We start from the raw sequence: 23,590 nt of genomic DNA, 5'->3' as shown, positions 1-23,590 counted from the left end.
CCTTCCCCACATTGTCGCACGCATTGAATCTAAGGGATTGCGGGGAACGACACGGCCACATCCCAAACAGGCTCCAAAGGTAATGCTGTGTAGATAATGCACCATTTCTCCAACAAAACGTCTCGTCGTTGCCCAAAGACTCCGGCCATTGCTCGTCTACTACCGGTACCGGTATTGCGGGAAGACCGGAAGTGGCCTTGCTTTCCACGACGAGGTAAACTTCCATTTCCCCCAGCACAAACACAAAAGTGATTCTTGTCATCGACTTCCATGGCCTCCCTACAAGAAGCGAAGAGACTGTGGAGATCGATCTTCTTTGGTCTGATCTGATGGGGTCCTTCTTGTAGCCCACAAAAAGCGTCGCCCATGTAATTTGTCAGCAGCTTCACTCATTCCACCCCCGGAACCGACGGATTCCCACTAGTCAAGCCATGGGAAAAGTCAGTCACCATGGCCTCTCCCATCATATGAACAACAATTCATGGCGTTGTTGCGCTTCGCCCTTCCCCCGCCCCTACGCCTCCAACGCAGCACCACCCTCATCCTCCACCACACCGCACCGCGCATAACCCGCCGCGCCCTATCCATAATGTCCACCCCTCCAAGCTTCAAACTCGACCCCACAATCTTCAACGCCGACTTCTACAAACGCATGGCCGACTTCTGGTTCTCCGGCGTCGACACCACCGGCCGCTCCTTCGAAACCAACACGATGCACCGCTGGTTCGGCGCAGGCAGCCCAGACGAAAAGCGCAGTTTCGACGACGCATGCAGAGTCATAGCCTCCCCGGCCCTCTCCAGCATCAGCCCCACTCACTTCCCCAACCCAACCGCCCAACCCTTCCTCGACGAGTTGGCGCGCGTACACAACGAGGGAACAGGCATGTGCACGACGCACGATGAAGACGTAGCCTGGACCGCCCTAGCCCTCGTCCTGCTGCTCGACCAAATGCCCAGGAACTTGTTTCGCGCGGGCGAGGGCCTGAGAAGTGTGTATATGCATTACGACAAGATGTCTTATGCTCTTGCTTCAACCCTGATTACAACTCCCTCTCTACCTTTTCCCCGGCCAGACAAACACCCGCTCTTCTCGCGCTCTGCTGCTCATAGGTCGTGGTTCTTCATGCCGCTAATGCACAGTGAGGATCCCGCCGCCCACGACCTCCTCGCCGCAGAAGTCGCGTCGTTCCGGGCAGAATGGGAAGGCATGCAGGATGTGGACGGCTCAAGGACGCTTATGGAGCGCTTCCACGAGGCGGCAATGACGCATAGAGACATTGTGGAGAAATTTGGACGATATCCGCATCGTAATGTGGCCATGGGGAGAACGAGCACGCCCGAGGAGCTAGAGTTTCTGGACAACGGGGGACCGACGTTTGGGGTGGTTGTGGAGAAGGAGGCGGGTGGGGAAGGGGCTTCATCATAGCTAACTGTTTGAGAGTTGGGAGGATATACCAACTATCAGTGAATAAACCTTTGGTCAAGCTAGGAGCATAAATGGAGTTGGTCCTAGACTTTACAGTTTGCATGAACATTTGTTCGTTGCGCTCACATTGTCTCTTGTGTAATAATGATGCAAAGTTAACAAATACATCACGTACAACAAATGTCTCTCTATTATCATACCGTACACTGCAGGTCAAAAAGCACATTCATTCCATCCACTCTAACACTCTATCTATACACCAACCTAAGAGAAAAAAAAACGACTCTTCTCTCTTCCCCCTACCTCCCAGCCAACACACCACTATCTTCTTTCCACCGTCCCAAAAAAAACCCCTCCTATCATCCCCTCCCTCGCAAAGGGTACCCCAAAAAGAACGGGTCCTGCCGCGACTCGAACGCGGGGCCTCTCGCAAATGTGCTCTGGGAAAACCCTAAGCGAGAATCATACCACTAGACCACAGAACCATTTTCTTATGGAAAGATTTCTGAATTATAGTGTATATATTCTTGAAAATCTAAGACAGGGAAAAGGAGAGCGGGTTTTGGTACATGCAACCTGGTTTTTTGGGCTAGGGGGGATCGACGAGGGAGATACGGGATGGGGCTAGTGGGGGCGATGTCAAGGTTGAGGTTTTGGGTTTTGTGCTTAGCGTGGGTGGGGGGATGGGTGGACTGTACTAGAGGGAGGTGTTAAGATGAGATGGAGTGGGAGATGGTTTTGTGGTGGAGTAGATGGTATTTTTGTTTGCTATATTGTGTCGGAATTGTACATCGTTCTATACACCACACGCTACACACCACGTGCCGCAAAGCAAGCCAAAGTGTCGCTATAGCACTACTCCTCACCTCATCCCTCGACTGCAAAATGCACCGCCAAAAGTCAACGCCACCGATCTTATCTGGATACACTCTATGCCGTCTTCGCCTTCCCCTCCTCCCCCTCATGATTCCCCCTCAACTTCTCCCGCGGCGGCAAAACATCCGGCCCAAAGCTCAAGGGCAACAGCTCGCCCATCGTCCTCACAATAAACGTGCCCTCCTTGTTAAACATGAACACGGGCATCTCGAGCGCGCAAAACTCGCGCAGGAATTGGCGACACATGCCGCACGGGCTGCAGAAGTCGGCAATGTCGGTGGTGACGGCGACGGCTTTGAAGGCGCCGAGGCGGTGGCCAGCGTGCACGGCGGTGGCCATGGCGACGCGTTCGGCGCAGGTGCCGACGGGGTACGAAGCGTTTTCTACATTGGCGCCGGTTATGATTTGGGGGGTTGGGGAGGGGGAGGTGGAGGTGGATGAGGGGGCGGCGGAGGGGTTGATGAGGAGGGATGCGCCGACGCGGAAAAGGGAGTATGGGCCTGGGGAGGTTACGAATTAGCTTTGGTGTTTTAGGTGAAAAGCTTGAAAAGAGAACAATGCCAGATAGAGTATTAGGGTAAGGAGAACAGTGAAGAATGGCGTGGACATGGACTGAACGTACAATAAGCCTTCGTCTTTGCCTCAAAGCATGTTTCGCCCAGAGCCTGCAACTCCTGAGCAGAGACTCCGTGGATCAGCCCATCTATTTCATTCACACCTTCTCCTGGGGTGAATTTTGGAATAGGTGTGGTCATGTTGAGAGGGGAAGAGGAAGGGAGGAATCACGGCGCGTCGCGGGGCTATCTACATATAGCTTGTGAATGACGATGAGCCGAGGCGCGCCGCGGGGCAGAGCTACGACTCTCAAAGGAAGGTTCGGGCAACTCCGATGACAATGATTACCACATCATTCTGGTGTGGTTCGCTATCTTCGTGCCTCTTCGATTGATTTCCTTGTGCCGGTCTTCGAATCCGTGTTTGTTGCTTATGTTGGTGTTCTTTGGGGGTGGGTAGATGGATGCAGAAGACGGCTTGATGAATTGTCTTCATCGCCTATATTGCCCACGTTTAATCTTAAGAGCTTAAGCAATTGACCGAAAGAAGGGTAGTTCAGGAAGCGTAGAGGGTTCAATGCTTATGCGACGAAGGACGCGTAACATGTATGATTGTACATCACTGGGCGAGCAGCTGCCCAGCTTCTGCGGAATTCTCGAGGCCCGTACAGCGTAGGGCAACGATAGCTGTACGTGTGGGCATAGATAGAGCACTCTTTTCGATGAGACATGAGCGGTCAATGGAGGGGGTCAACGTTGTGGCTCAGGATGATTGCGACATAGACAGGCAAACGACTGCACATCTCACGTCTGCAGATCCATGTCAGACATCTCCACGTGCCTCTCAGAACAGGACCAGCCAGGTAGGTAGTCGGATTCGATATGGAGCGAAGCATACTGGCGCGGCTCTGAAGTGCAGTGTAACATGTACATTCAGACGTATTTAGTCAACCTGCTTTTTCAATGATTCAACACGACGCCCTTTCCCTTCTCCCAACCCTCGATACTCTCTTGGATATTGCTCCAATACCTCAACCGCACCACCTCTCCCCTAGCCCCCTCCCAGTCCTCTTTACTAAACATTTCCCCTAATTTTGCTACGCTTTCTTTTATCCTCTGCTCATTCTCCTCCCTTAACCCTGCCAAATCCTCTTCTTTCTCAGCCTCCTCGATCAATTCCCGTGCCTCCAATACCTCCATCAACAGCTCCGGGTCCTCCACTTTGGCCGTCTCGTCCTCAGCCGTCTCGATGCCGCGGAGTGAGAGTAGGTATTGCGCTCGAAGAAGCGGCGACTGCAGGGTTTTATATGCCGTGTTGATAGTCGAGGACAATGCTTCGGCGCGCTTCTTATCGGATTGCGCATGCATGTCTGGGTGGGCGCGGGCCTGGAGTTGAAGAAATTCCTTCTTCAGGGCGCTCAAGTCTATGTCAAATGTTCCCGCAGGCGGCGGGCCATGTGGTAATGACTTTGGGAAGAATTCATAGTGTGTCTTTGGTGCAGAGGTGGATTGCGCTGATTGCGTGTCCAAGGCCGTTTCACGCGCATTGGGAGTCGTGCGTGTGGACTGAAATCGGCGGTAAGAGGGCTGCGACGAGGTGCGATGAAGACAGAGAAGGCATGGAGCTGCTCTCCGAGCTATCTGTGATCGTGAAGGGGTCGACTCGGATATGAGGCATGAGCGAATCCTACGGGCGGTTTGAGACGCTATCGACCGCATGATCGTGGGTTTTTATAGGATTGAGGGAGGCTATGAATTCGATCTGGTGCTTTGAAAAAAAAACAAGATGAAGTGACTCGAGTTCCCTGCAGAGGTTGAGCGGGGGGGAGGCTATGTGGACAGATGAATGTGGTCACTGGTGTGAGGCAAAGGCTGAGGCGGCGAAAGAATTTCGTCTTCATGGATCGCTCGTTTACGTCATCAAGCTTCCGATCATGATCACCGACATTGCAAAAACCATCATCAACTACTATAGTTCCATCGTCTCTGGATATGGCTATGTTTGGGAACAATACAGCGAGAAGCAAGTACATACCTCCACATCATGAAATCTGCAATCTCACAAGCCAGGAGTCGAGAGTCCTCAGTCAACAGCCAGGGTGCTACCGGTAGGTACCGATACTGCATTGAGCGTGCAGTAATCTTTTGAATCCACTACCGGTACTGTCCACGGCAGAATGGAGACTTAACCCCGACAAGCAAATGATGGGGCTATGGCACAGTAGCGTAGCTGTCAAACTCTTGGTGCAAACGTTTTGCCAACCTGACATGGCCCAAGATCTGAAGTGGCACCCAACATCCCTGGAGCCCTCGAGGGAGGGATTGGTGACGAGCACGTGATCGTGAATGTTAACAACTGAAACAGCATCCAAGAATACACCATCATGGGTCAGCCATTACGACGCCGATGCCCAGGATTCCAGATCAGTCAGTGGGTCTACTATGCAGGACAATCCTTGGAACCCTCCCCAGTTCCCCCCACCATCATGGAGATCGTGAAGGATTCCACTAGTCAGCGCAACCATAGATAATGCGATCCGTCCAAGTACAGCAGAGGCCGGAACAATCTCACAAACAGGAGCCATACTGTGATACCTACACTCATTTACCTTGCCCATCATCATTCACTGAAGCCTGTTGCGGCGTAATACAACAGAGTATGCCCGCAGCTGACAGGCCTGGCCAGGCCCACTAAGGCTGGTAGGGATTTGCCACCCGAATCCGATGCAAGCAGGATTGCCGACGGTGTACCTGACAGCATGGCATTTTCTGCGATTTGCTGTCTCCGATTGTACGATCCTTTTCACTCCATGAGACATGTTGACGGAACGGCGGCCTGCCATGGCGCTGGAGCGCGATGCCTCCGTCGATGACGCTCGCGCACGAGAGCTCTACAAATACTTTCGTCCTCCGGCTGTGGACGGTGGTTTGCCGGATACAGTCCTTGCGGCGCACGCACAGCTCGTGGCTTGGAGGCTCGACGCTGAGCGCTCCATGATCACATTGATCGACGAGGAGACACAATACTTTGTTGCGGAAAGTACCAAGACATTACATCTCGACGACAACAACAAACACGATCACCCATGTGATGCGATATGGGCAGGCGTAAGTTCTGGCTACCTGGTTCGACACCGTTGGCTTACCATGCAATCAGTGCGTTCGCGTCCCCATGGCAGGGCGTCTATGCGAGCATACTCTCGCGACTCTGCCCCCGCCGGATGGTGGACCAGCCTGCTTTGAGGTGCTTGATCTATCCAAGGACGAGCGCTTCAATCAGCTGGATTTTGTGAAAGGAACGCCTCACTTTAGAAACTATGTTGGAGTCCCATTGCGCACGCGGAAGGGCATCAATATTGGTTCTTTATTCGTAATAGATAGCAGGATTCGCCCACCGCTCACCAAAGACGAGAGACACTTCCTCGGCACCATGGCGACCAATATCATTCAACACCTTGAAATGAACAAAGAAAAGAGAGACAACCAACGCACGGTCAATATGCAAAGATATTTATCAACCTATGTTGATCCTGAATTCCAACGCCAGAGGCACATGAAGTCACCTAGCCGGACAGTGGGAGTTAAAGCCTCTTCGGCGACCCTCAGATCAGATCACAGCGATAATGCCATGGATGGAGCTGAATGCCATGAGGTTTTCACTCCAGCTGCCGAGCTCTTAAAAGAGGCTCTCGATCTGGAGGAAGGTGGGGGCGGTGTGGTCTTCCTGGATACAGTGACTTCCCTTGGGAGATCCCAGCCCTTTGCGGCTGATACTGATAAGAGCGAGACGTCGAGTGGGCCAGAATCTGATCCAGAGGAGAGCGTTCGATATTCACGAAGCATACCAAAGGAGCATCCATCCTCACCTGATAGGCGCCCACAAGCGCAAAACTCGCGTACTAGCAACATGTTTACTGAGGTCTTGGCTCACGCATCCTACCCTGTACCCAAACGAAACTTTTCGAGACTTATTGCCCGACCATTCACAGCTTTATCACCGCAGCTTCTTTCCAAGCTAATCAAACGATATCCGAGGGGAAAGCTTTTCACACTTGACAAAGAAGGTCATATCGTGTCCAGCACAGACGACGACAAAGTGAACACCGTCTCTTCGCCGAACGAAAGGAGCCATCGAGTAGCAAAAAGCCATAGCGAAGTCAAAGCCTTGCGAGCCCACTTCCCCATGGCTCGCCAGATTATCTTTCTACCTTTGTGGGATCCTACAACATCACGGTCGTCTGCCTGCTTCGTATACAATTGCTCCGAGTATCGGCACTTCTCGCGAAACGCAGAGTTACTTTACTGTATCACTTTTACTAATTGCGTCATGACTGAGATCGGACGACTTGCTGCTGTCAAATCTGATCAGCAGAAGAGCGACTTCATTGGGTCAATATCGCACGAATTGCGTTCACCTCTGCATGGAATCTTGGCTTCTTGCGAGTTTCTGGGAGAAACTGAATGCAGCACTTTTCAGCGATCACTGGTTAGCACAGCGGACAGTTGTGCAAGAACCTTACTCGATACCATCAACATGGTACTTGATTACAGCAATATCAATACATTTGAGAAGAAGCAAAAGAAATCCAGAAGATCTCGGCAGGGAGCGCCAAGGACAAATTCGCCATCAGGAACTCTTCAGGCTGATTTGAGCGTTTACCAGCATGTTGACATTGCCGCTATAACTGAAGAGGTCGTCGACGGCGTAGCTACCGGGCACACCTTTAGCAGCATGCCGAATACCCCGGATGGCGATCTTCCGCAGGCCCAAAATGGCAAGTGCAACGACACAAAAGCGTCACTACTACTGATGAACCTCTCTGGTAATAAAGACGTGGAACTGATCATTGATATCCCTGCTAGAGACTGGACTTATTGGAGTCAGCCCGGAGCACTCAGGCGTATCATCATGAATCTAGTAGGCAATTCATTGAAGTATACAAAACAAGGCTTTGTTCTTGTAAAGGTTGACGCACACGAAGACTATGAACATCCGACTTTCGGCGATTCTGTCACATTGACTGTTACCGACTCAGGCCAAGGCATGTCTGCAGCATACATGAAGGACAAACTCTTCACGCCTTTTGCACAAGAATCAAGCCTGACACCTGGAACCGGTCTCGGACTGTCCCTTGTCAAGTCGATTGTCCGTATGCTTGATGGAACAATCGGGGTCGAGTCCAGCGTTGGAGTGGGTACCAAGGTCACTGTCGAGCTTCCCATGACACGGGGCGCTATCAGTAGCAACGGACACAGAGAGCCCACGAATCATGCGAACAGTGTTGTCGAACGTGTCAAGGACGATAGTCTTGAAGCGGTAAAGAAGCAGGTGAAGAAACGATCTATCGCCATATACTCGAACGGAAGAAGAGGGAACACAAAATCTCAGCATGAGGCAATAGTGCTGATGCGCAAAAGCTTGGAGACTTACCTGCGTGAATGGTGTGGTTTCAAGGTTCGCCCTTGGAACAAGCATGACCTTTTTGATATCATCATCTCCGAACAATCCAATGTCCAAGACTTGATGGTTGCCGCTCCTCAACTGTTCACAGCTGTGAGCCAGTCGATGGTTTTGGTGCTCTGCGATACCGTCACAGCACAGAACCTGGAGCTAGCAAACATCAGCAGCCAAAACCTCCAGCAATTGTGCTACCCGGTCGGACCGCATAAGTTTGCTCGTGCTCTAAAGACTTGCTTTGAGCATTTGGAACAAGGCGAGAAGAATGGTCGAGGAGCTGCGAATCTCGTCATGTGTGACCAAAGCGAAGCCAAGGCGATGACGCTTGCCGAAGCCGTGTCAGCAGCTTTGGGCAACATTTCCATCTCGCCGAAGAATTGTACTTCATCCGAATCCGAGATTATCGAGACGCATATTGCTGCGATGCAGAATGGCTCTATCAATGGTCGAATTGCTACGAAGAACAGGGCCAGTGTGCAGGCAGAAGATCCCGTCACTCTGAACACCGTCCCATCGGGATCTTTTCTTCTAGACAGCGACGATGATCCAAGGAGTCCCAGTCGCAGCTCTCTGACGGCGGAAAAAGCACTCTATCAGTCCTCAGACACACCAAAACCGCGTAAAAAGCCTCCCCCAATTCCTCCCAAGCGTAAAAATGTTTCCACCACCACCACCAAAATTGCGCCCATTCCTCCAGCAAAACCTCAATACTACCAGCCTCGCCAACCTCGCCAGCCCCGCATGCTTCTCGTAGATGACAACACCATCAATCTCCGCCTCCTACAAGTCTTTATGAAGAAGCGAAACTACACCTCCGTCCTCACTGCGCCCGACGGCCAACAAGCCGTAGATGCATACCGACGCGAGCTACAATCTCGACCTCCTGTTCCTCCAGACATTATATTAATGGACATTAGTATGCCGGTGCTCAATGGCTTCGAAGCAACACGGCAAATCAGGCGGCTGGAAGACGAATACAACGCAAGACTCAAGGCGAGTGGAAACGGAAACTCTGGGAAAAGAGCGGCGGATTTCATGGGCGATGGGGATAGGGATGGTTATAAGGAAAATAGGGGGTCGGGATTGGGAAACGGTTTCAATGTTAATGGGTACGGTAATGGTAATGGTAATGGTAATGGTAATGCCCCAACGCGACCTATCCACGCCTTGATCGTGGCGCTAACGGGCTTGGCGAGCGTGAGAGACCAGAAGGAGGCGTTTGTTAGTGGCGCAGATGTGTACATGATGAAGCCGGCTAGTTTTGCGCGGTTGGCAGCCATCATGGATAAGTGGGAGAGGGAAGGTGGAGGGTTACGCTCGGTGATCGTGTGAGCAGGGTACCTGTGGACAATGGAAATGAATGAATTGGATGTGAAGGCGAGATACACGAAATTGAGGACGTTTGGTCTGCGACGTTGGATTGGTCGGATGATTCCGTTTCTTGGATATATATATTTATTGAATTGTGAGCGTCTTGACTTCTTGGTCTACATGATTTAAATGTATGCAGGTATAGTCCGCATCTCCCAGTCATGTATATACATCAATACTTCTCCCGTACAACCACCATCTTCAACAAATCACCCACCCAAGCACATCCCTCCACCCACAACCCTCCACTCCACCAACCCCCTTAGCACAACCATCCCATCATGCACCACCGCCCATCTAATCTGGCCCAGACACCGACTCACCACTGCAGCTAGGCTGTTAATCCCTTTTTTGTCCAATACTGCGGTGCTGTCAAGTGCACTGTTGGGGACGTGGGTCTGCAGGTCGACGGCGAGGATCGTAGTGAGCAGGTTTTGTGTTGTGAGGATGGGATCCCAGATGATTTCATCAGAGGAGGAGGGGGAGAGAGGATGAGTTGGGTCGTGTGATGGTTCCTGCAATGATGGTACCGCTGATACCGGTGTTACCGGTAAACCATGAGCAACCGTAGACGCAACCAGAGAACAACATCTCGCCGCCGCATACGCACGTGCATGACTTACACCCCACACCACCAAGGTACCTAGATACAATGTCCAAGGGAGATGCCAATACCGTGCTCCATTGCCAATATCGTCGCTCTTCTGCCTTTCCTTCTCACTACCTTCCCATCCCAACACACCCAGCCCCTCCCGTACAAGCGCTGCAGCATGCCAAATTGTACTTCTTACTACGTCTTTGTCCCGCCTAACCCACTCCCTCACTACACGCTGCGCCCTGGCGTAATCGTTGCGCGCCACGGGGCGGCCTAGGATGTGCCGACTACCGGCGTAGATTTGTAGGTCGAGGAAGGGGGTGTGGAGGAGAATGTGTGCGGCGTGGTAGAGGGCTAGGGTTGCGGAGATGGAGGTCTTGGACTCTGTGGTCAGGTTGGGGGGCGTGGGTGTGGGTTTGGGATTTTGTTGGGGGATATGGGATTGTTGGGAAAGCTGGGAGAGATGGGTGGAGACGAAGTTGGTGTAATCTGTGTGCCAGGCTTTGTAGGCGCGGGCGAGAAGGACAGGCCATTCTGTGAGGGGGTGAGTGGTTAGGGCGCCTGGTGGAAGTTAGTGTTTGTGCTGGTTCTTGAGAGGCAGTAAAGGGGGTTCGACGTACCGAGAGAGGTCTGGTCACGGCGCTGCATATCCCATGCAATGGACATGAGACCGTGGAGTAGCAGTGATCGTGAGAAGAAGTTTAGATGCTTGGGTACTGAAGTCGTGTTTGGGTGGAGATACATTTTCAGACAGGAGAGGAAGAGGGGCGGCGTAGGTTGCTTTTCGCGTAGTTGATGCCATGATTCTGCTGATTCTGCTTCCCAAAGCGCTTGATCGCAGGGTAAGTGTGAGCGCAGCTCAAATGCGGACATGCATAATGATTGGCAGAAGAGGACTGCGTGTTGGGTGTCCCACATGAAGCACAGGAATGCCAGTCTGGAAGATGTCAGCGTAAATACCTTCATGGCGGAAGCAAAGTGTTTACCGTTTCTTCTGCTCCGCATCGCACCACATGTGCCAGTCTTCGTCAAGATAATCTGTAGCTTCCTCTAGGGTGGGCGTTCGAATGCTTTGGCAATCGCTCCGCCGAATCAAGTTAATCAGCAGGCCGTGAAAGAGGTGTGACATGTCATGTTGTTTCTGTCCAGCTCGGCTTTTCCCAAAGCATTCAACAAGTAATATGGTCTGCAGTACCCAAAGCTCCGGTTGTGCCGAGAATCCGGCGTTCGCAAAGATCTGAGGTCGAAGTACATCGTGTATGCAGACCTATTTGCTGTCAATAGCTGGCCCACGCTGGCCACAGGAAGTACTCACTGCAAGCTGATGCGCATCCTTCTCGCCATATGTGGCGCCGAGAAGCAGCACTGATATTAGAAGTAATGTGTCGACTTCTGATGGATCAAAGGTAGACATATGAATGAGAGGGTAGACAGAGTTGAAACGAGTGAAGAATAGGTCGCAGTATGTCTGCATACATGTGAGAGATAGCAAAGGTTCATCCCGCATGATTATGCTGCCATCCGGTGCGGCCGGCTGTATAATATCAACTAAATCTAGTAGTTGTTGTCTCGCGAGCTCGTCAATGATAGGTAGGCTTCTCGAAGGCTGGAGCAAGGACATGGGTCGCTCAATGTTGAATGGAGTATCGACGCTAAGGCTGGCTTCCACTATCTTTGCCGGTGCGATTTGAGGTGTCTGTACACATTCGGTTGTAACATGTGGGGTTGTCGAAATCGATTCAGTCGAATTCAAGTTTCCATCACTCAAAGGGGGCGTGACTAATGTATTAGTTCGAGAGTGCTGCTGTGGAGAGTTTCTTCGCATTGATGAGCCAAGCTTTCCCACTGTCGACATCGAGCTATCAGTATCCACATGATCAAGTAGAAGCCCGGACGCATGATCTAGTTGAGGGACCGCGTTATTGTTGAATGAATAGGCATCAAGTGAATTGGGTATTACAGGCTGATGGATAGACTCTGAACGGGCCTGACAAATGATCAGCAATGTCCTTGAGATAGCCTTTCCAAGGGAAGATTTGTGGACTTTCTGTGAGTATAGGGCATCTGAGGGTTACAAGTGGACCTTAATAGACATGGACCGTAATAGACATGAAGAGTGTGTAATAGTTCTACACATACCAAGTCCATATCAAAGAGCCAACTGTAGTTGCTCATTGTCGTAAAAGGGTTGTTGAAAGAGCTCGCCGTGTCAGGGTGAAATATGTCGTCAAAAGGCGTATCTGCGATTGTGGTCGTGGCAAAAGGATCAGGTAAAGTAGGTTGTTGAGGTCGTGTCAGATCGGTCGACCAAAAGCCGTGATCTGTGGACGAATATGTCTCTGGCGCAAGGAGAGCAGTGGGGTCCAGGGTAGTGGCAGGATAACCCGCTGTTATTCCAGTGTCATGATCGCTCCAGGACTGCGATAAAGAGGCGTTATTCGAGGTGGGCGGCGATATTGGAGCACTGTTTCCAAAGCTCGACAAGTTGGCAAAATCTGGCAACTGCTGCGGCGGATCATTGTGATCCTCTTGTGGTAGAGAGTGCGATCGCTGACGGTTGCCCACAAGAGTGGGTTTCTTGGTTACGACCTTGCCATCTGCATCCTTCCACATTCGTTTCCGTGTATTGAGGATGCCGAAACCTTCAGCACCGGCCTCTTCGTCCTTTTCGCGGTGACGGATTATGTGCCTTTCTGGTCATCGAGTTAGGCACTGTTCGAGAAAGCCAGTCATTAAAAAGCCCCTATAATAATTCCATGGACACGTGGAATTGCTTCCAGCTTTCGCAGAATAAACAGAGTATACAATGAGTGGGGTAGACACATCATGTGTATCCTATGAAGATGTATAGCAGAAGATCATGCTGGCTGCCTAAGAGAAGAAGCTTGCAGATACCAAATCCGTTATTCGTACGGGATCGATGACAGATGCATTGATGCATGAAATAGCGATTTTACTAATTGCTTCAATCCACCTTTTTGCATATATTCAGCCAAAGGAGTGGTGAAAGCACAGGCGGCTCAGTTGTAATGAAGTTCCGCACAACGCGCATTGATAGATACACATGAGACAAGGAAATATGCAATCTTACCAAGAAGATCTCTCCTCTTGAAGTGAGCGCGACATCTATCACATGTATGATCACCGGTAGAATGATTCAACAGATGCCTTTGCAAGTGCTCTCCTCTCGTAAAAGACCGTCCACATCCATCATTTGAGCAAACGAATCTCTTTGCCTCACCCTTTCTGCTAAGATCCCTTCTCTTTCTTCGTCGAGGCATTGCACTTGCGGAATCAGGGGCTGCATTTGATGCCATAGCGCAGGCAATAGTTTTCGATGAGAATGGTAAGTTGGGGGTGTCTTGCGATGAAATGGGGGTTTCCGGATGTCAAAGGCTGGCATATCGAGACCCACTGGTTGCCGCTTCAGATTGAATCATGCTTATCAGAGTTGAGGCATCCGACTATCGCACCGGGTATGGCGTTGAGATGTTTCACTAGGAAGCGGGGTTGGGAATACGCTAATGATGCATTTAGAGTTGAAGTTCAAGAGTGGGGGTCAGATATTCCTTCGGCTTGCCATACCGGTAATCAGCTGCAGAAAAATCATCCGGAATAACACATATTCCTGCAGCTGAATGGAGTTGCTATCAAGCAGTGTACAATAGCTTATTTTTGTGGCTATTGAGAGCGTTTGTCCCAAGCCCAAGTCCGTCTCCTGATTCTAATACCAGAGGGTTTTGTTGGCCATTGAAAATGGTAGACATATCACTACAGTACAAAACCGGTTTATAGTAGCCATATTTATCTAAAGTAGACTAAGAAGTGGTTTAGGTAGAAGAAGTAAACCTAAATTAGGTTTACTATACTATATATTCTACTTTTATTTCTACTTCTAGTAATCTACTAGTATTACGTAGTACTAACTAGTTTCCTACTAACTATTTAAGTATTTTACCCCTCCTTTCTTTAATCTTCTTCACCACCTCTACCTCTACCACTATCTCTACCACCTCCACCACCTCTATCACCACCTCCACTACCTCCACCACCTCTATCACCACCTCCTATTAGTAAAAATATTATAACTCATTATTATGTTATATGTGCGTATAGCGTGAAGCTAATCTTCTCTACCCCTTTTAGTCTTAGTTAAGTATTATAGCGTATAATAGAAATAAAACTTCTTTTTATACTTAATTTAAACCCCTACTACAAAAGTAAACTACTACTTTAATAAAAGTAAACTACTACTTTAAACCTATTTATAGGTATATATAAGGGCAGTTTACACCTGTATAGTAAACCCCTAGCGTACCATTCTACAGTAAACAATTTTTTACTGTAGTGTATACAGAGGTGCCGTATGGATGCTTTGATGTTGGGAGTACATATTGTTTTGCATGTACCGGTAAGATCTAGAATAGAAGCTTATCAGACATTTGTTTCGACACACCACACCCCAATCATCAGTCATAATTCAGGACTGCATGAGACAGACTGTCACTCTTGTACAATACTTAGATTTAATAGCAACGCAACACATTCGAACCAAACTGCAGCTATAATCCAGATAAGTGGCGCAGGGGGAGCAAATTCCTCGTAACAGAGTTGTAACAATGTAAAGTTCATACAGTGTCTCTGATTCCAACTCCACCCTTTATGCAACAGCAATCAAGAAGCCCATCTCCCCCTCCTCCCTGACCGTTCTCGCGCGCTCCACAAGCTCATCCCCAACCGCCAATCTCAACCTCTCGCTTGTCGCCGGACTATGCAATGCCCACCCATCAGTAACACTCTTCCCATTCATCAGTCTTGCCGCTTTGACTGCCTCCCTCAGCGCAAAGAACACCGTACTACCCATGAACAGCGGCGGCTCGCCAATACCCTTGCTACTCTGTACACTTCTTAGGTGGTTCCAAGACAGCGGATTACCCTCATTGTCGTGGCGAAGAAGACTGGCGTTGAAGACCTGCGGAATGTCGCTGAAGCCGGGGATCTTGTAGGTTCCCGGGCCGCGTGTATAGAGTTGGCCTGAGCGTGTCCAGAGGGATTCTTCGGTTGTGAACATGCCTTGGCCTTGGATGAAGGCGCCTTCGATTTGGCCGTAGTCTATAGCGGGATTGATCGAGTTACCCACGTCCTAAGATTGGGTCAGTTAGGGGTGTACATTAGTAGATTAGAAGGAGTTGATTACCATCATGATGTCTGTGCGTAACACAGTGTGGTCGCCTGTGAGGAGATCGAGTTCTACCTCAGAACAGCATGCGCCTTGTGTCCAGTAGTAATACATGGGTTTTACCGTCTCCAGATTCGTATTACCCCAAACGTACCCAATTCTGGGCATCTTCCAAAACCCGTTCGCAGCGAGATTAACGCGATCGATGTATGCTGCATGGGCGAGATCCTTGAGCGGTGCATCTTGTCCAAGCTTCTCACGATACGGCTTCAGCCGTTCATTTATCTGATCGCAAGCGTTCTTCACCGCCATACCGTTGAGATCAGAGCCGGAGGATGCGGCTGTTGGTGATGCGTTTGCGACTTGGTACGTCTGGCTGTCCTGAGTGTATATAGCGTCTAGTGATGTACCTAGTTCTTGTGCAGCAATTTGACACATCTTGGTGTAGAGCCCTTGGCCCATTTCTGTACCTCCGTGGTGTAATAAGACACTGCCATCGTGATAAATCTTGATGTAAGCCCCCGCTTGATTGAGATGCAATGCAGTGGCGAAGCTCAGTCCAAATTTCGATGGGACGATACAGATGCCACGCTTACGCCATCGGTTCTGTGAGTTGAATTCCGCGACCGCTGCTTTCCGCGTACCGTAATCGGCAGACTTTTTTAATTGCTGGAGTAGCATGGGAATATGCCAATCATCATCAATCTGCTGGAAGAAGGGTGTGCGCTCTCCGGGTTGATAGAGGTTCTTCCATCGTAGCTCGTCGACGTCCATACCCAGACCTTCAGCGATGTTGTACATGATTGTTTCTGAGAAGTACATGCCCTGTGGTGCACCAAAGCCTCGATACGCAGTATTACTGTGAATATTTGCTCGACAGACGTGGCCACGCAGGAAGACATTCGGGCATTCGTAGGAGTTGTCAAAGTGGGTAAGACAACGATCCATAACCGCGCCACTCATATCTTGAGAGAAGCCGGCATTGTTATACACATCAGCCTCAAGAGCAATAAGCTTGCCTTCTTTTGATACTCCGACTTTCCATCTTGCTTGAAATGGATGTCTCTGGCCACTTAGTATCATATCTTCATCGCGATTGAGCATGATCCGCACTGGTCGTCTCTCCTTCCGCGCAGCGATTGCGGTGTAGACTGCGAAGGGTATACTGCGAGACTCTTTCCCGCCAAAGCCACCACCCATTCGTTTGACTCGAGCATTCACGCGATTGCTGGGTACTCCGAGCACTGCACTGACAAATTCTTGTGTTTCCATGGTATTCTGCGTTGAGGACCAGACCTCCATCGCGCCGTCTTCGCCTGAGGGTATCGAGAGCGCGGCATTTGTCTCAAGGTAAAAATGCTCTTGACCACCTAACCTACTCACGCCCTCGAAAATTCTGTCACATTGGGCAAAAGCATCTGACATTTTGTCATCGATCGCGAGACCTTTGCGAAGAAATTTTCCATGCGCGTAGAAGCTATTGGCAGCGATGGCCTCGTCGATGGTGAGAATAGGAGTGAGCTCTTCATATTCGACCTTCACTACTCTTGCTGCTGCTTGCGCCTGCAAAGCGGTCTCCGCATATACCATGCCAATGACTTGGCCATGCGAAAGTACCTTGTCTTCGGCAAAGAACGGTTCGTCTTTTTTAATAGAGCCCCAAATATTTACGGTCGCAGGTATACTGTTTTTGTCAATGTAGCCGACGACTCCAGGCATTTGAAGTGCGGGCTTCCAATCGACGTTCAATATCTTCGCGTGTGCCTTTTTGGACATTACCAACCTTCCAAATAACTCCCGATCCAACTTTGGCATATCGTCGATATACTATTCGGTGGTCAGTATATGTTCTACAAAAATTCAGTAAACAATGCATACTTCCGCTTCACCTGTACATTGCTTCAATGCTGAAAGGTGCGCCACTTGCTTTCCGACCACTCGCTGCTCGTAAGGATTATAGTCGTCTCTGACGCCATTAGAGATTTCTCGGTGGATCTCATCAATTATCTGTCTGTCGACATTACCGAGACCGAGCTCTGCGGCCGACTCATGCCAGAAGCGGAAGAATAGTGAAAGTGTGAGCGTCTTGCGGTAATCTGCCATACCACCAGGTACTCCATAAGAAAGGTCATAGTCTTCAAGGAGAGCTGTGATTGCAGCCTCCAATGTCTCTGAGTGAAACCACGGCTTCCCTATCAGAGCACTTTGGGTCTTTGGAGACTCTTTTGTCATGGGCGCCATTCCTCCAAACACGATTGACACCTCTTCGGCCGTATTTTCTGTAGTGAGTCGCACACGGAAGGCAGCTGTAACGATAGCTATGTCATCATCTTTTCGTTTCGCTTGTTTGTACGCTTTCAGTACCTCTCGACAACCAAATGGCGCGAGGGGTATTCGAATACGATATAGCGAAGCATCGACCGGTAAAGAAGTTGTCCGATACGCGACGAAGAACTTCGACATTGGTATATGAAAGATCCCGTCTTTCTTACTTATCGCTTCCAGAATTGCCCCCGCCGCAAGTAATACGGGGTTAGCATCTGATATTGGTGAAGCTGTTGCGATATTGCCAGCCAGAGAAGCCACATTACGAATTTGTCGACCGGCGAAGTATCGTAGCTGTTTGCGGAGAGCCTCCAGAACCATAGCTCGCTTACCGAGTTTTGTATAGACCTGCTTGCAAATCTGTTCCAGCTCGGTAAGGGGAGTGTTTGCTGCGATGACCAATTCTTTTGCACTTTCCAAGGCCGCCTCCGAAGGCACCTTCGTCTGCTTGAGTTCTGCAATATCCGAAATATAGACGCAGACAGCAAAATTAGAATCTTTGAAACGGACTTCCACTTGAACTTCTGAAGCGCCGCTAACGAGTTTCGCGGAAGGATAAGCATCTTTCAGCTCTACCAAATGCTCAACCTTTGTAGGTCGGAACCAAATTTTCTTCTCATCCCCATAGCATAATGCTTGTGGCTCGTATTTCCATAGCGCAGGAGGAAAAATCAACTCTGTCTCCGGAATGTACTCCTGAAACTCGACTTTTGGTACGCCCTTGACTGATGATGCAGCTGGTGCTTGTGAGTTGGACGTCGAAGTCTTGACTTCGGCCGCCGCATCATGCTCTTTACTCTTCAGTGGCTTAGAATATTCTGCCCCACTGAACTCCGAATCTGGGTAACTTTCCTTTTTCGCATCGATGATTGTGGGAATGTGTTCATTCTCGAACGCCGCCGATGGCTCTGTTGGTGGTGAGGATGCGTCCGATCGACTCTCACTCGAGCTACTATCGGATGGCGTATTACGACAGCACCCCCCTGGCCGTCCACAAGAGTCTTTGGAGGGGCCTGCACAGCCTTCTTGAATGAATTCTATAATTTCTTTTTCAATCTGCTGATTGCCTATGGTTGTCGGCTCATCCTTCTCATCAAGCTGCCCTTTGAGGTCTTCCGTTACAAATGTCTTTGCAGCTTGGAGGATGGATTTATAACCTGTGCAACGACATAAGTTTCCATCAAGATGGCCTTCCATTTCGATATCCCGAGCACTCAAGTGGAACTTCCTGGTATCTGGATCGTACGCATTCCGTATCGTTGCGTACAGTGACATGACTATTCCTGGTGTGCAGAAGCCACATTGACTTCCATGCAGTTTCGCTATCCTCTCTTGCAGTGGATGCGGTCGAGCCACATTACCCAAACCCTCTGTGGTTATTACATGCTTTCCATCGACTCCAACCAGTGGGAACAAGCATGCATTCACTGACAAATGCTTGATCCGTCTCTTCTCGGTCTCGAGATCTGGCACTTGGAGTACAACCGTGCAAGCACCGCAACCGCCCTCTCCGCATCCTAATTTTGTGCCTTTCAGATTTGGCTGTGCACGAATGTAGTCCAGCAAGGTCCAGTGTGGATTCGGATTACTGATGATTGTCCTCTTCCCATTGACATAGCATGTGATGTCCGGGGACGTGTATGTTGATTCGATAAGAGGAGTAAGTGCCTCGGCGGCGGAAAGCTGCCGGGGTGGCCCCGAAGCCGCTGAACTGGGAGGAATCGGAAGAGACATGACAACGATTGTCTGGTTCCAACAACTTTTGTAGTTTCGGGTACAAAATGCTCCAAGGCTGAATATATTCTTGTTTCGGGATGTTACCGGCAATGGTTAACAGCCGACCCCTCAATACCAGTCATGATGCTGAGCTTCCTCACGTAATGCCATCGATGATTGGACACAAGACATGATGATTTCCAAGTTCGCCTCACAGGATCGTGTTACCGCAGCAGGCATCCCACTTTTGGATCGGAGAAGAGAGAAGCACTACCGGTATGGGCGGGGCGTTCAAGGGTAGGCGTTACTAATGCAAACCTTGTTCTGGCCCTCCCCCACTTTACAAACAACACCTCTCACAAACGATCATGGAGTTTTTGGAATCTACTATGGTCAGGGCTAGCACCAGTGCATATACATCAAGAAATCCTGACCCAAGATGTTTTATTTATCGACATTTTGGCACAGGTCGTCTTGATCTGAGGTCCTCCACCTAAATACGACCAGCCTACAATCATACTAGGGACATTCTCAACTATGCTAAAAGCCGATAGCCATGCTGGCTTCCAGCCACTTGAAGATACTGCGCTCTTCTCACCTCTTAAATTGGGACCTCTGAATCTTGAGCATCGTATTGTTCAAGCACCTTTGACGCGGATGCGAGCGGTCAAAGAAAGTGATGGTATCTTCGTTCCGAACGCACTGCACGGAGAGTATTACAGCCAGCGGGCCTCCAAGGGCGGTCTGCAGCTCACGGAAGCCACCGACATAGCCCATTATGTGAGTCTATTTGGACCTTGCTGTGAACCAAGACTCATTTATTCAGGCCAGCGGCTACCCGGGAGTACCGGGCATGTTCTCAAAGTCGCAAATTGCGGACTGGAAGAAGGTGACGGATGCCGTCCATGCCAAAGGTGGGTATATTTTCTGCCAATTGTGGCATACCGGCCGTGCCTCACCACCATCTTTCCGCGCTGGTGCACCAACAGTGAGCTCCAGCGTCGTTCCGATGGAAGGCAAGTGGCTTGATGGCGTTGCCTGTGCGGACCACCCACCCAAGCCTCTTAGTGTGGAAGAAATTCAGCACTGGACAAAGACATGGGCCGAGGCAGCGAAGAAGGCAGTTGAGGCTGGCTTTGACGGTATTGAAATTCACGGAGCGAATGGTTATCTTCTCGATCAGTTCTTGCATGACAATGTGAATACGAGAATGGATCAATATGGCGGTTCGATCGAGAACCGTTGTCGATTCCCTCTTGAGGTCATCCAGGCATGCTCAAAAGCCATTGGAGGTGATCGTGTTGGTATTCGCCTGAGCCCATACAACTACTTCCAGAATACGAAGGATAGTAATCCTAATGCACATTGGGCATACCTCTGCGACAAGATCGTGTCGTTACCAGAGCACGAGAGGCCTGTCTATGTACATATGTCAGTCAAGTTCATTTATCGAAATGACTGGGGCTGACAATCTCTAGGGTTGAGCCACGTTTCGACGAAGTCCTAGACGAGCAGGCTAAGATGGACGCGCTTGCAGCGTACACATTGAAAGGGGGCAAAGGCGTCGAGGCCGAGGCGACCGTCAAAGGCGAGGGCAACACTCTTGCAATTTTCCGAAAGATTCTCCAGAAGGGCGGTGTGAGTTTTTTGGCTGCAGGCGGCTTCAACAGGGAAAACGCTGCGCCCAAGGTCGAATCTGGTGACGCGGATCTCATCGTCTTTGGTCGGTGGTTCATCGCAAATCCAGATCTACCCAAACGGCTGGCTGAGGGTCTCGAGCTAAATCAGTATGATCGCAACACCTTCTACGGTGCGAATCCGCCTCAGAAAGGGTATACTGACTACCCTTTCTACCAGGAGACTGGCTCTGTGTGACTGCCTGGTAGGCTTTGATGCATTGATGGTGCTATGCAGACATGTCAGTAGAGATATAGTATAGAGACTAGACACTTTAAAAGACTGCAGATATAACAGATACCTTGATGGTTACTGAGGCAGTCGTACAGATGAATTATATGTCAAGCGTAGTTACACATTGTGCCTGGGTATTGGATTGTGCGGAAACTTGTAAATCTCCTATTGTGGAGTCTAATTCTAATAATCAATATGCATTGGCGAAGGCAATTGAGGGATCGAATGTGCTCAGGCCAAGTTGCGAAGATAGCCAATTATGGTCATAAGAAATAGGTTGCGTATGACATTTTAATTGCAAAATGACTGCTTACATTGCGTGTCCACAATTTCTTGCCTGTCTCTTCGAGAAAAAATGATATTTGCGACCTACCATTATCTTGTAACCCGAACATTCAGACTATGCTGTCAAGAGAACTGTGAATCTGTTACGTCACGCGGTGCAATCCATTCGACGACCACCTATATATTCTCAGAGTAGAGCTCTAATCTCTGGTTTCTTCGCCATTTCCTTGCGCTCCTGCGCTCGTGCCTCTGCATCCACTTCCATCCACCTCATTTCAACATCCTCTTCACAAACATACGTCAAAAGCCAATTTGCCACCCCGCCCCACCGCCATGCGAGCGGATCCTCTTCAACCCTCAACCCCTTTTCTTCATATTGCTCCGGACTTACCCTGCCCTTTCCATTGAATTCCCCAAACGCACGTAGCATGCGGTCGCGCTCCCGCTGCTCAGATCCGTCATGAAGGTGATACAAGTACTGTTGCCGATTTCCCCGACTAACAACGCGCTCAGTGCGTTCGCGCCGACAGCGCTCGTATACGGTAAGTGCGCGGCGTTTCTCAGCCGTGGATTTGGACGTGATGCGAGCGAGGCAAAGACCCAGAATATGGCCATCTTCAAGACTCATGCCAGCACCTGATGCAAGGTACGGTAGTGTAGCATGTGCAGCGTCCCCGAGGATGGTGAAGGCTGCGCTTTCATGAGACCACGTCGGATCCAGGCCTGGACGAATCATGAGGCGCCACTTTGCTACAGATTGGCAGAGTGCGAGGAGCTTGGAGATTCTGGGGTCCCAGTTTTTGTAAAGGGCGCGCATTTCTTCTACATTACCCGCAAGAGTGTTGGCCCCGGCGGGCATGTCGTCGGGCACTAGGAGGACCATGTTAAAGAGCTTGCCGCCGCGGAGAACGTAGTTTACGGCGTGTGCGTCGGGACCAATCCAATAGTTGACTTGAGGGTCTTCGATGAAACCACGAAGGTCGGGGTCTTTAAGCATGTCTGAGGTGTTGAGTAATAGGCGGTATGCTAGGTCTCCTGTGAGGAGTGGTGGGTCGTCGCGACCCAGCAAAATCTCTCGACATTTAGAATTGATGCCGTCTGCACCAACAACAAGGTCTGCTTTGTATCGTGCTCCGTCTGCGCATACTGCTATGGCCAGTGTGGAGCCAATTTGCAGGCTTTTCTCGTAGTCCACGTCTACCACCTTTGCCTTTGTCGTCAACTTCGCTCCTAGTTCGACTGCCCGTTCGAGTAGCCCCATATGCAAATTGGCCCTGTGGAAGTCCCAGAATGGTGTCCCACACTCTTTTTCGTAAGCGTGGAAATCCATGTCACTGATCTTGTTACCCTTCCAACCCAACATATTGCACAGTTGAGGTTGCGTAGCATGCTGTGATAAAAGTTCTTCTAGACCCAATGATATCAGTACGCGTGAGGCATTGGGTAAACATTGAATCCCAGCGCCAATCTCGCCGATCTCTGGTGTAGATTCTAGGATATGGACATTATGGCCAGCAAGTAGGATAGATATAGCTGCTGCTAGGCCACCAAGACCTGCGCCGACTATTATAACCTGTGGTTATTAGACTTCGTTGCGGAACGAGCAAAAGGATTCAGAAAAGAGACTTACATCAAGCTGACACGACGCAGCTCGGTGCTGCTTCTGCATGATATGAGGTTTAGGAGGCACCATGATGTCACTGTATTGCGCCTTCAACACTATCAATTTTCCAAGTTCAGAAGTAATAGAAGTGTTAAGTTAATAATCCTCAATACGGGTCATAGAAAAGCACAGGAAAAGATGCAGTGATGGGCTCATCACATATACACACTTGCCAGATTCCCCAACCCCTATTGAACATAAGACGCATAATAGCCATTGACAGCCTCCTGA

General features: G+C 50.0%; 10 protein-coding genes across 10 annotated transcripts; 4 read left to right on the top strand and 6 right to left on the bottom strand.

Moving 5' to 3' along the window:
• Window positions 1-29: 29 nt before the first annotated feature.
• IAQ61_004633 (uncharacterized protein) lies at window positions 30-368 on the bottom strand (the record flags this gene model as incomplete). The annotated part of the gene is made up of 1 exon (XM_066096437.1): window positions 30-368. The coding sequence occupies one exon, from the start codon at window positions 366-368 to the stop codon at window positions 30-32; it is 339 nt and encodes a 112-aa protein (XP_065953755.1).
• Window positions 369-589: 221 nt separating this feature from the next.
• On the top strand, window positions 590-1,426 carry IAQ61_004632 (uncharacterized protein; the record flags this gene model as incomplete). The annotated part of the gene is made up of 1 exon (XM_003839230.1): window positions 590-1,426. The coding sequence occupies one exon, from the start codon at window positions 590-592 to the stop codon at window positions 1,424-1,426; it is 837 nt and encodes a 278-aa protein (XP_003839278.1).
• Window positions 1,427-2,126: 700 nt separating this feature from the next.
• On the bottom strand, window positions 2,127-3,057 carry IAQ61_004630 (uncharacterized protein; the record flags this gene model as incomplete). Its single annotated transcript, XM_003839229.2, has 2 exons — window positions 2,127-2,802; window positions 2,925-3,057. 2 exons carry the CDS (start codon window positions 3,055-3,057, stop codon window positions 2,357-2,359), a joined length of 579 nt encoding a protein of 192 aa, XP_003839277.1. The 3' UTR covers window positions 2,127-2,356.
• Window positions 3,058-3,816: 759 nt separating this feature from the next.
• On the bottom strand, window positions 3,817-4,575 carry IAQ61_004629 (uncharacterized protein; the record flags this gene model as incomplete). The annotated part of the gene is made up of 1 exon (XM_003839228.1): window positions 3,817-4,575. The coding sequence occupies one exon, from the start codon at window positions 4,573-4,575 to the stop codon at window positions 3,817-3,819; it is 759 nt and encodes a 252-aa protein (XP_003839276.1).
• A 273-nt stretch (window positions 4,576-4,848) lies between these two features.
• IAQ61_004628 (uncharacterized protein) lies at window positions 4,849-5,355 on the top strand (the record flags this gene model as incomplete). Its single annotated transcript, XM_066096436.1, has 3 exons — window positions 4,849-4,883; window positions 4,995-5,077; window positions 5,222-5,355. The coding sequence occupies 3 exons, from the start codon at window positions 4,849-4,851 to the stop codon at window positions 5,353-5,355; spliced, it is 252 nt and encodes an 83-aa protein (XP_065953754.1).
• Window positions 5,356-5,673: 318 nt separating this feature from the next.
• Window positions 5,674-9,646, top strand: IAQ61_004627 (uncharacterized protein; the record flags this gene model as incomplete). The annotated part of the gene is made up of 2 exons (XM_066096435.1): window positions 5,674-5,964; window positions 6,014-9,646. The coding sequence occupies 2 exons, from the start codon at window positions 5,674-5,676 to the stop codon at window positions 9,644-9,646; spliced, it is 3,924 nt and encodes a 1,307-aa protein (XP_065953753.1).
• Window positions 9,647-9,894: 248 nt separating this feature from the next.
• On the bottom strand, window positions 9,895-13,694 carry IAQ61_004626 (uncharacterized protein; the record flags this gene model as incomplete). Its single annotated transcript, XM_066096434.1, is given in 7 exon segments — window positions 9,895-10,841; window positions 10,901-11,217; window positions 11,267-11,547; window positions 11,596-12,267; window positions 12,420-12,973; window positions 13,372-13,510; window positions 13,522-13,694. 7 exon segments carry the CDS (start codon window positions 13,681-13,683, stop codon window positions 9,895-9,897), a joined length of 3,072 nt encoding a protein of 1,023 aa, XP_065953752.1. The 5' UTR covers window positions 13,684-13,694.
• A 1,246-nt stretch (window positions 13,695-14,940) lies between these two features.
• On the bottom strand, window positions 14,941-19,543 carry IAQ61_004625 (uncharacterized protein; the record flags this gene model as incomplete). The annotated part of the gene is made up of 3 exons (XM_003839223.2): window positions 17,338-19,543; window positions 15,478-17,286; window positions 14,941-15,423 (listed from the first exon to the last, which is right to left on the bottom strand). Exons 1-3 carry the CDS (start codon window positions 19,516-19,518, stop codon window positions 14,941-14,943), a joined length of 4,473 nt encoding a protein of 1,490 aa, XP_003839271.1. The 5' UTR covers window positions 19,519-19,543.
• Window positions 19,544-19,877: 334 nt separating this feature from the next.
• On the top strand, window positions 19,878-21,446 carry IAQ61_004624 (uncharacterized protein). Its single transcript, XM_003839222.2, has 3 exons — window positions 19,878-20,280; window positions 20,327-20,931; window positions 20,979-21,446. Exons 1-3 carry the CDS (start codon window positions 20,038-20,040, stop codon window positions 21,373-21,375), a joined length of 1,245 nt encoding a protein of 414 aa, XP_003839270.2. The 5' UTR covers window positions 19,878-20,037; the 3' UTR covers window positions 21,376-21,446.
• Window positions 21,447-21,883: 437 nt separating this feature from the next.
• Window positions 21,884-23,389, bottom strand: IAQ61_004623 (uncharacterized protein; the record flags this gene model as incomplete). The annotated part of the gene is made up of 2 exons (XM_003839221.1): window positions 21,884-23,269; window positions 23,327-23,389. 2 exons carry the CDS (start codon window positions 23,387-23,389, stop codon window positions 21,884-21,886), a joined length of 1,449 nt encoding a protein of 482 aa, XP_003839269.1.
• Between the last annotated feature and the right edge of the window lie 201 nt (window positions 23,390-23,590).

Source organism: Plenodomus lingam, assembly GCF_022343315.1.
Source record: "Plenodomus lingam strain CAN1 chromosome Unknown contig_19, whole genome shotgun sequence".
NCBI lineage: Eukaryota > Fungi > Ascomycota > Dothideomycetes > Pleosporales > Leptosphaeriaceae > Plenodomus > Plenodomus lingam.
This window is presented reverse-complemented; position numbering and strand designations above follow the sequence as displayed.

Excerpts from the sequence above, each read along its gene's own strand:
- IAQ61_004624 (XM_003839222.2), top strand. The coding sequence starts at position 20,038 with ATGCTAAAAGCCGATAGCCATGCTGGCTTCCAGCCACTTGAAGATACT. Across the intron at positions 20,281-20,326 it reads CCACCGACATAGCCCATTAT|GCCAGCGGCTACCCGGGAGT; the intron begins GTGAGTCTATTT and ends TCATTTATTCAG. Across the intron at positions 20,932-20,978 it reads AGGCCTGTCTATGTACATAT|GGTTGAGCCACGTTTCGACG; the intron begins GTCAGTCAAGTT and ends GACAATCTCTAG.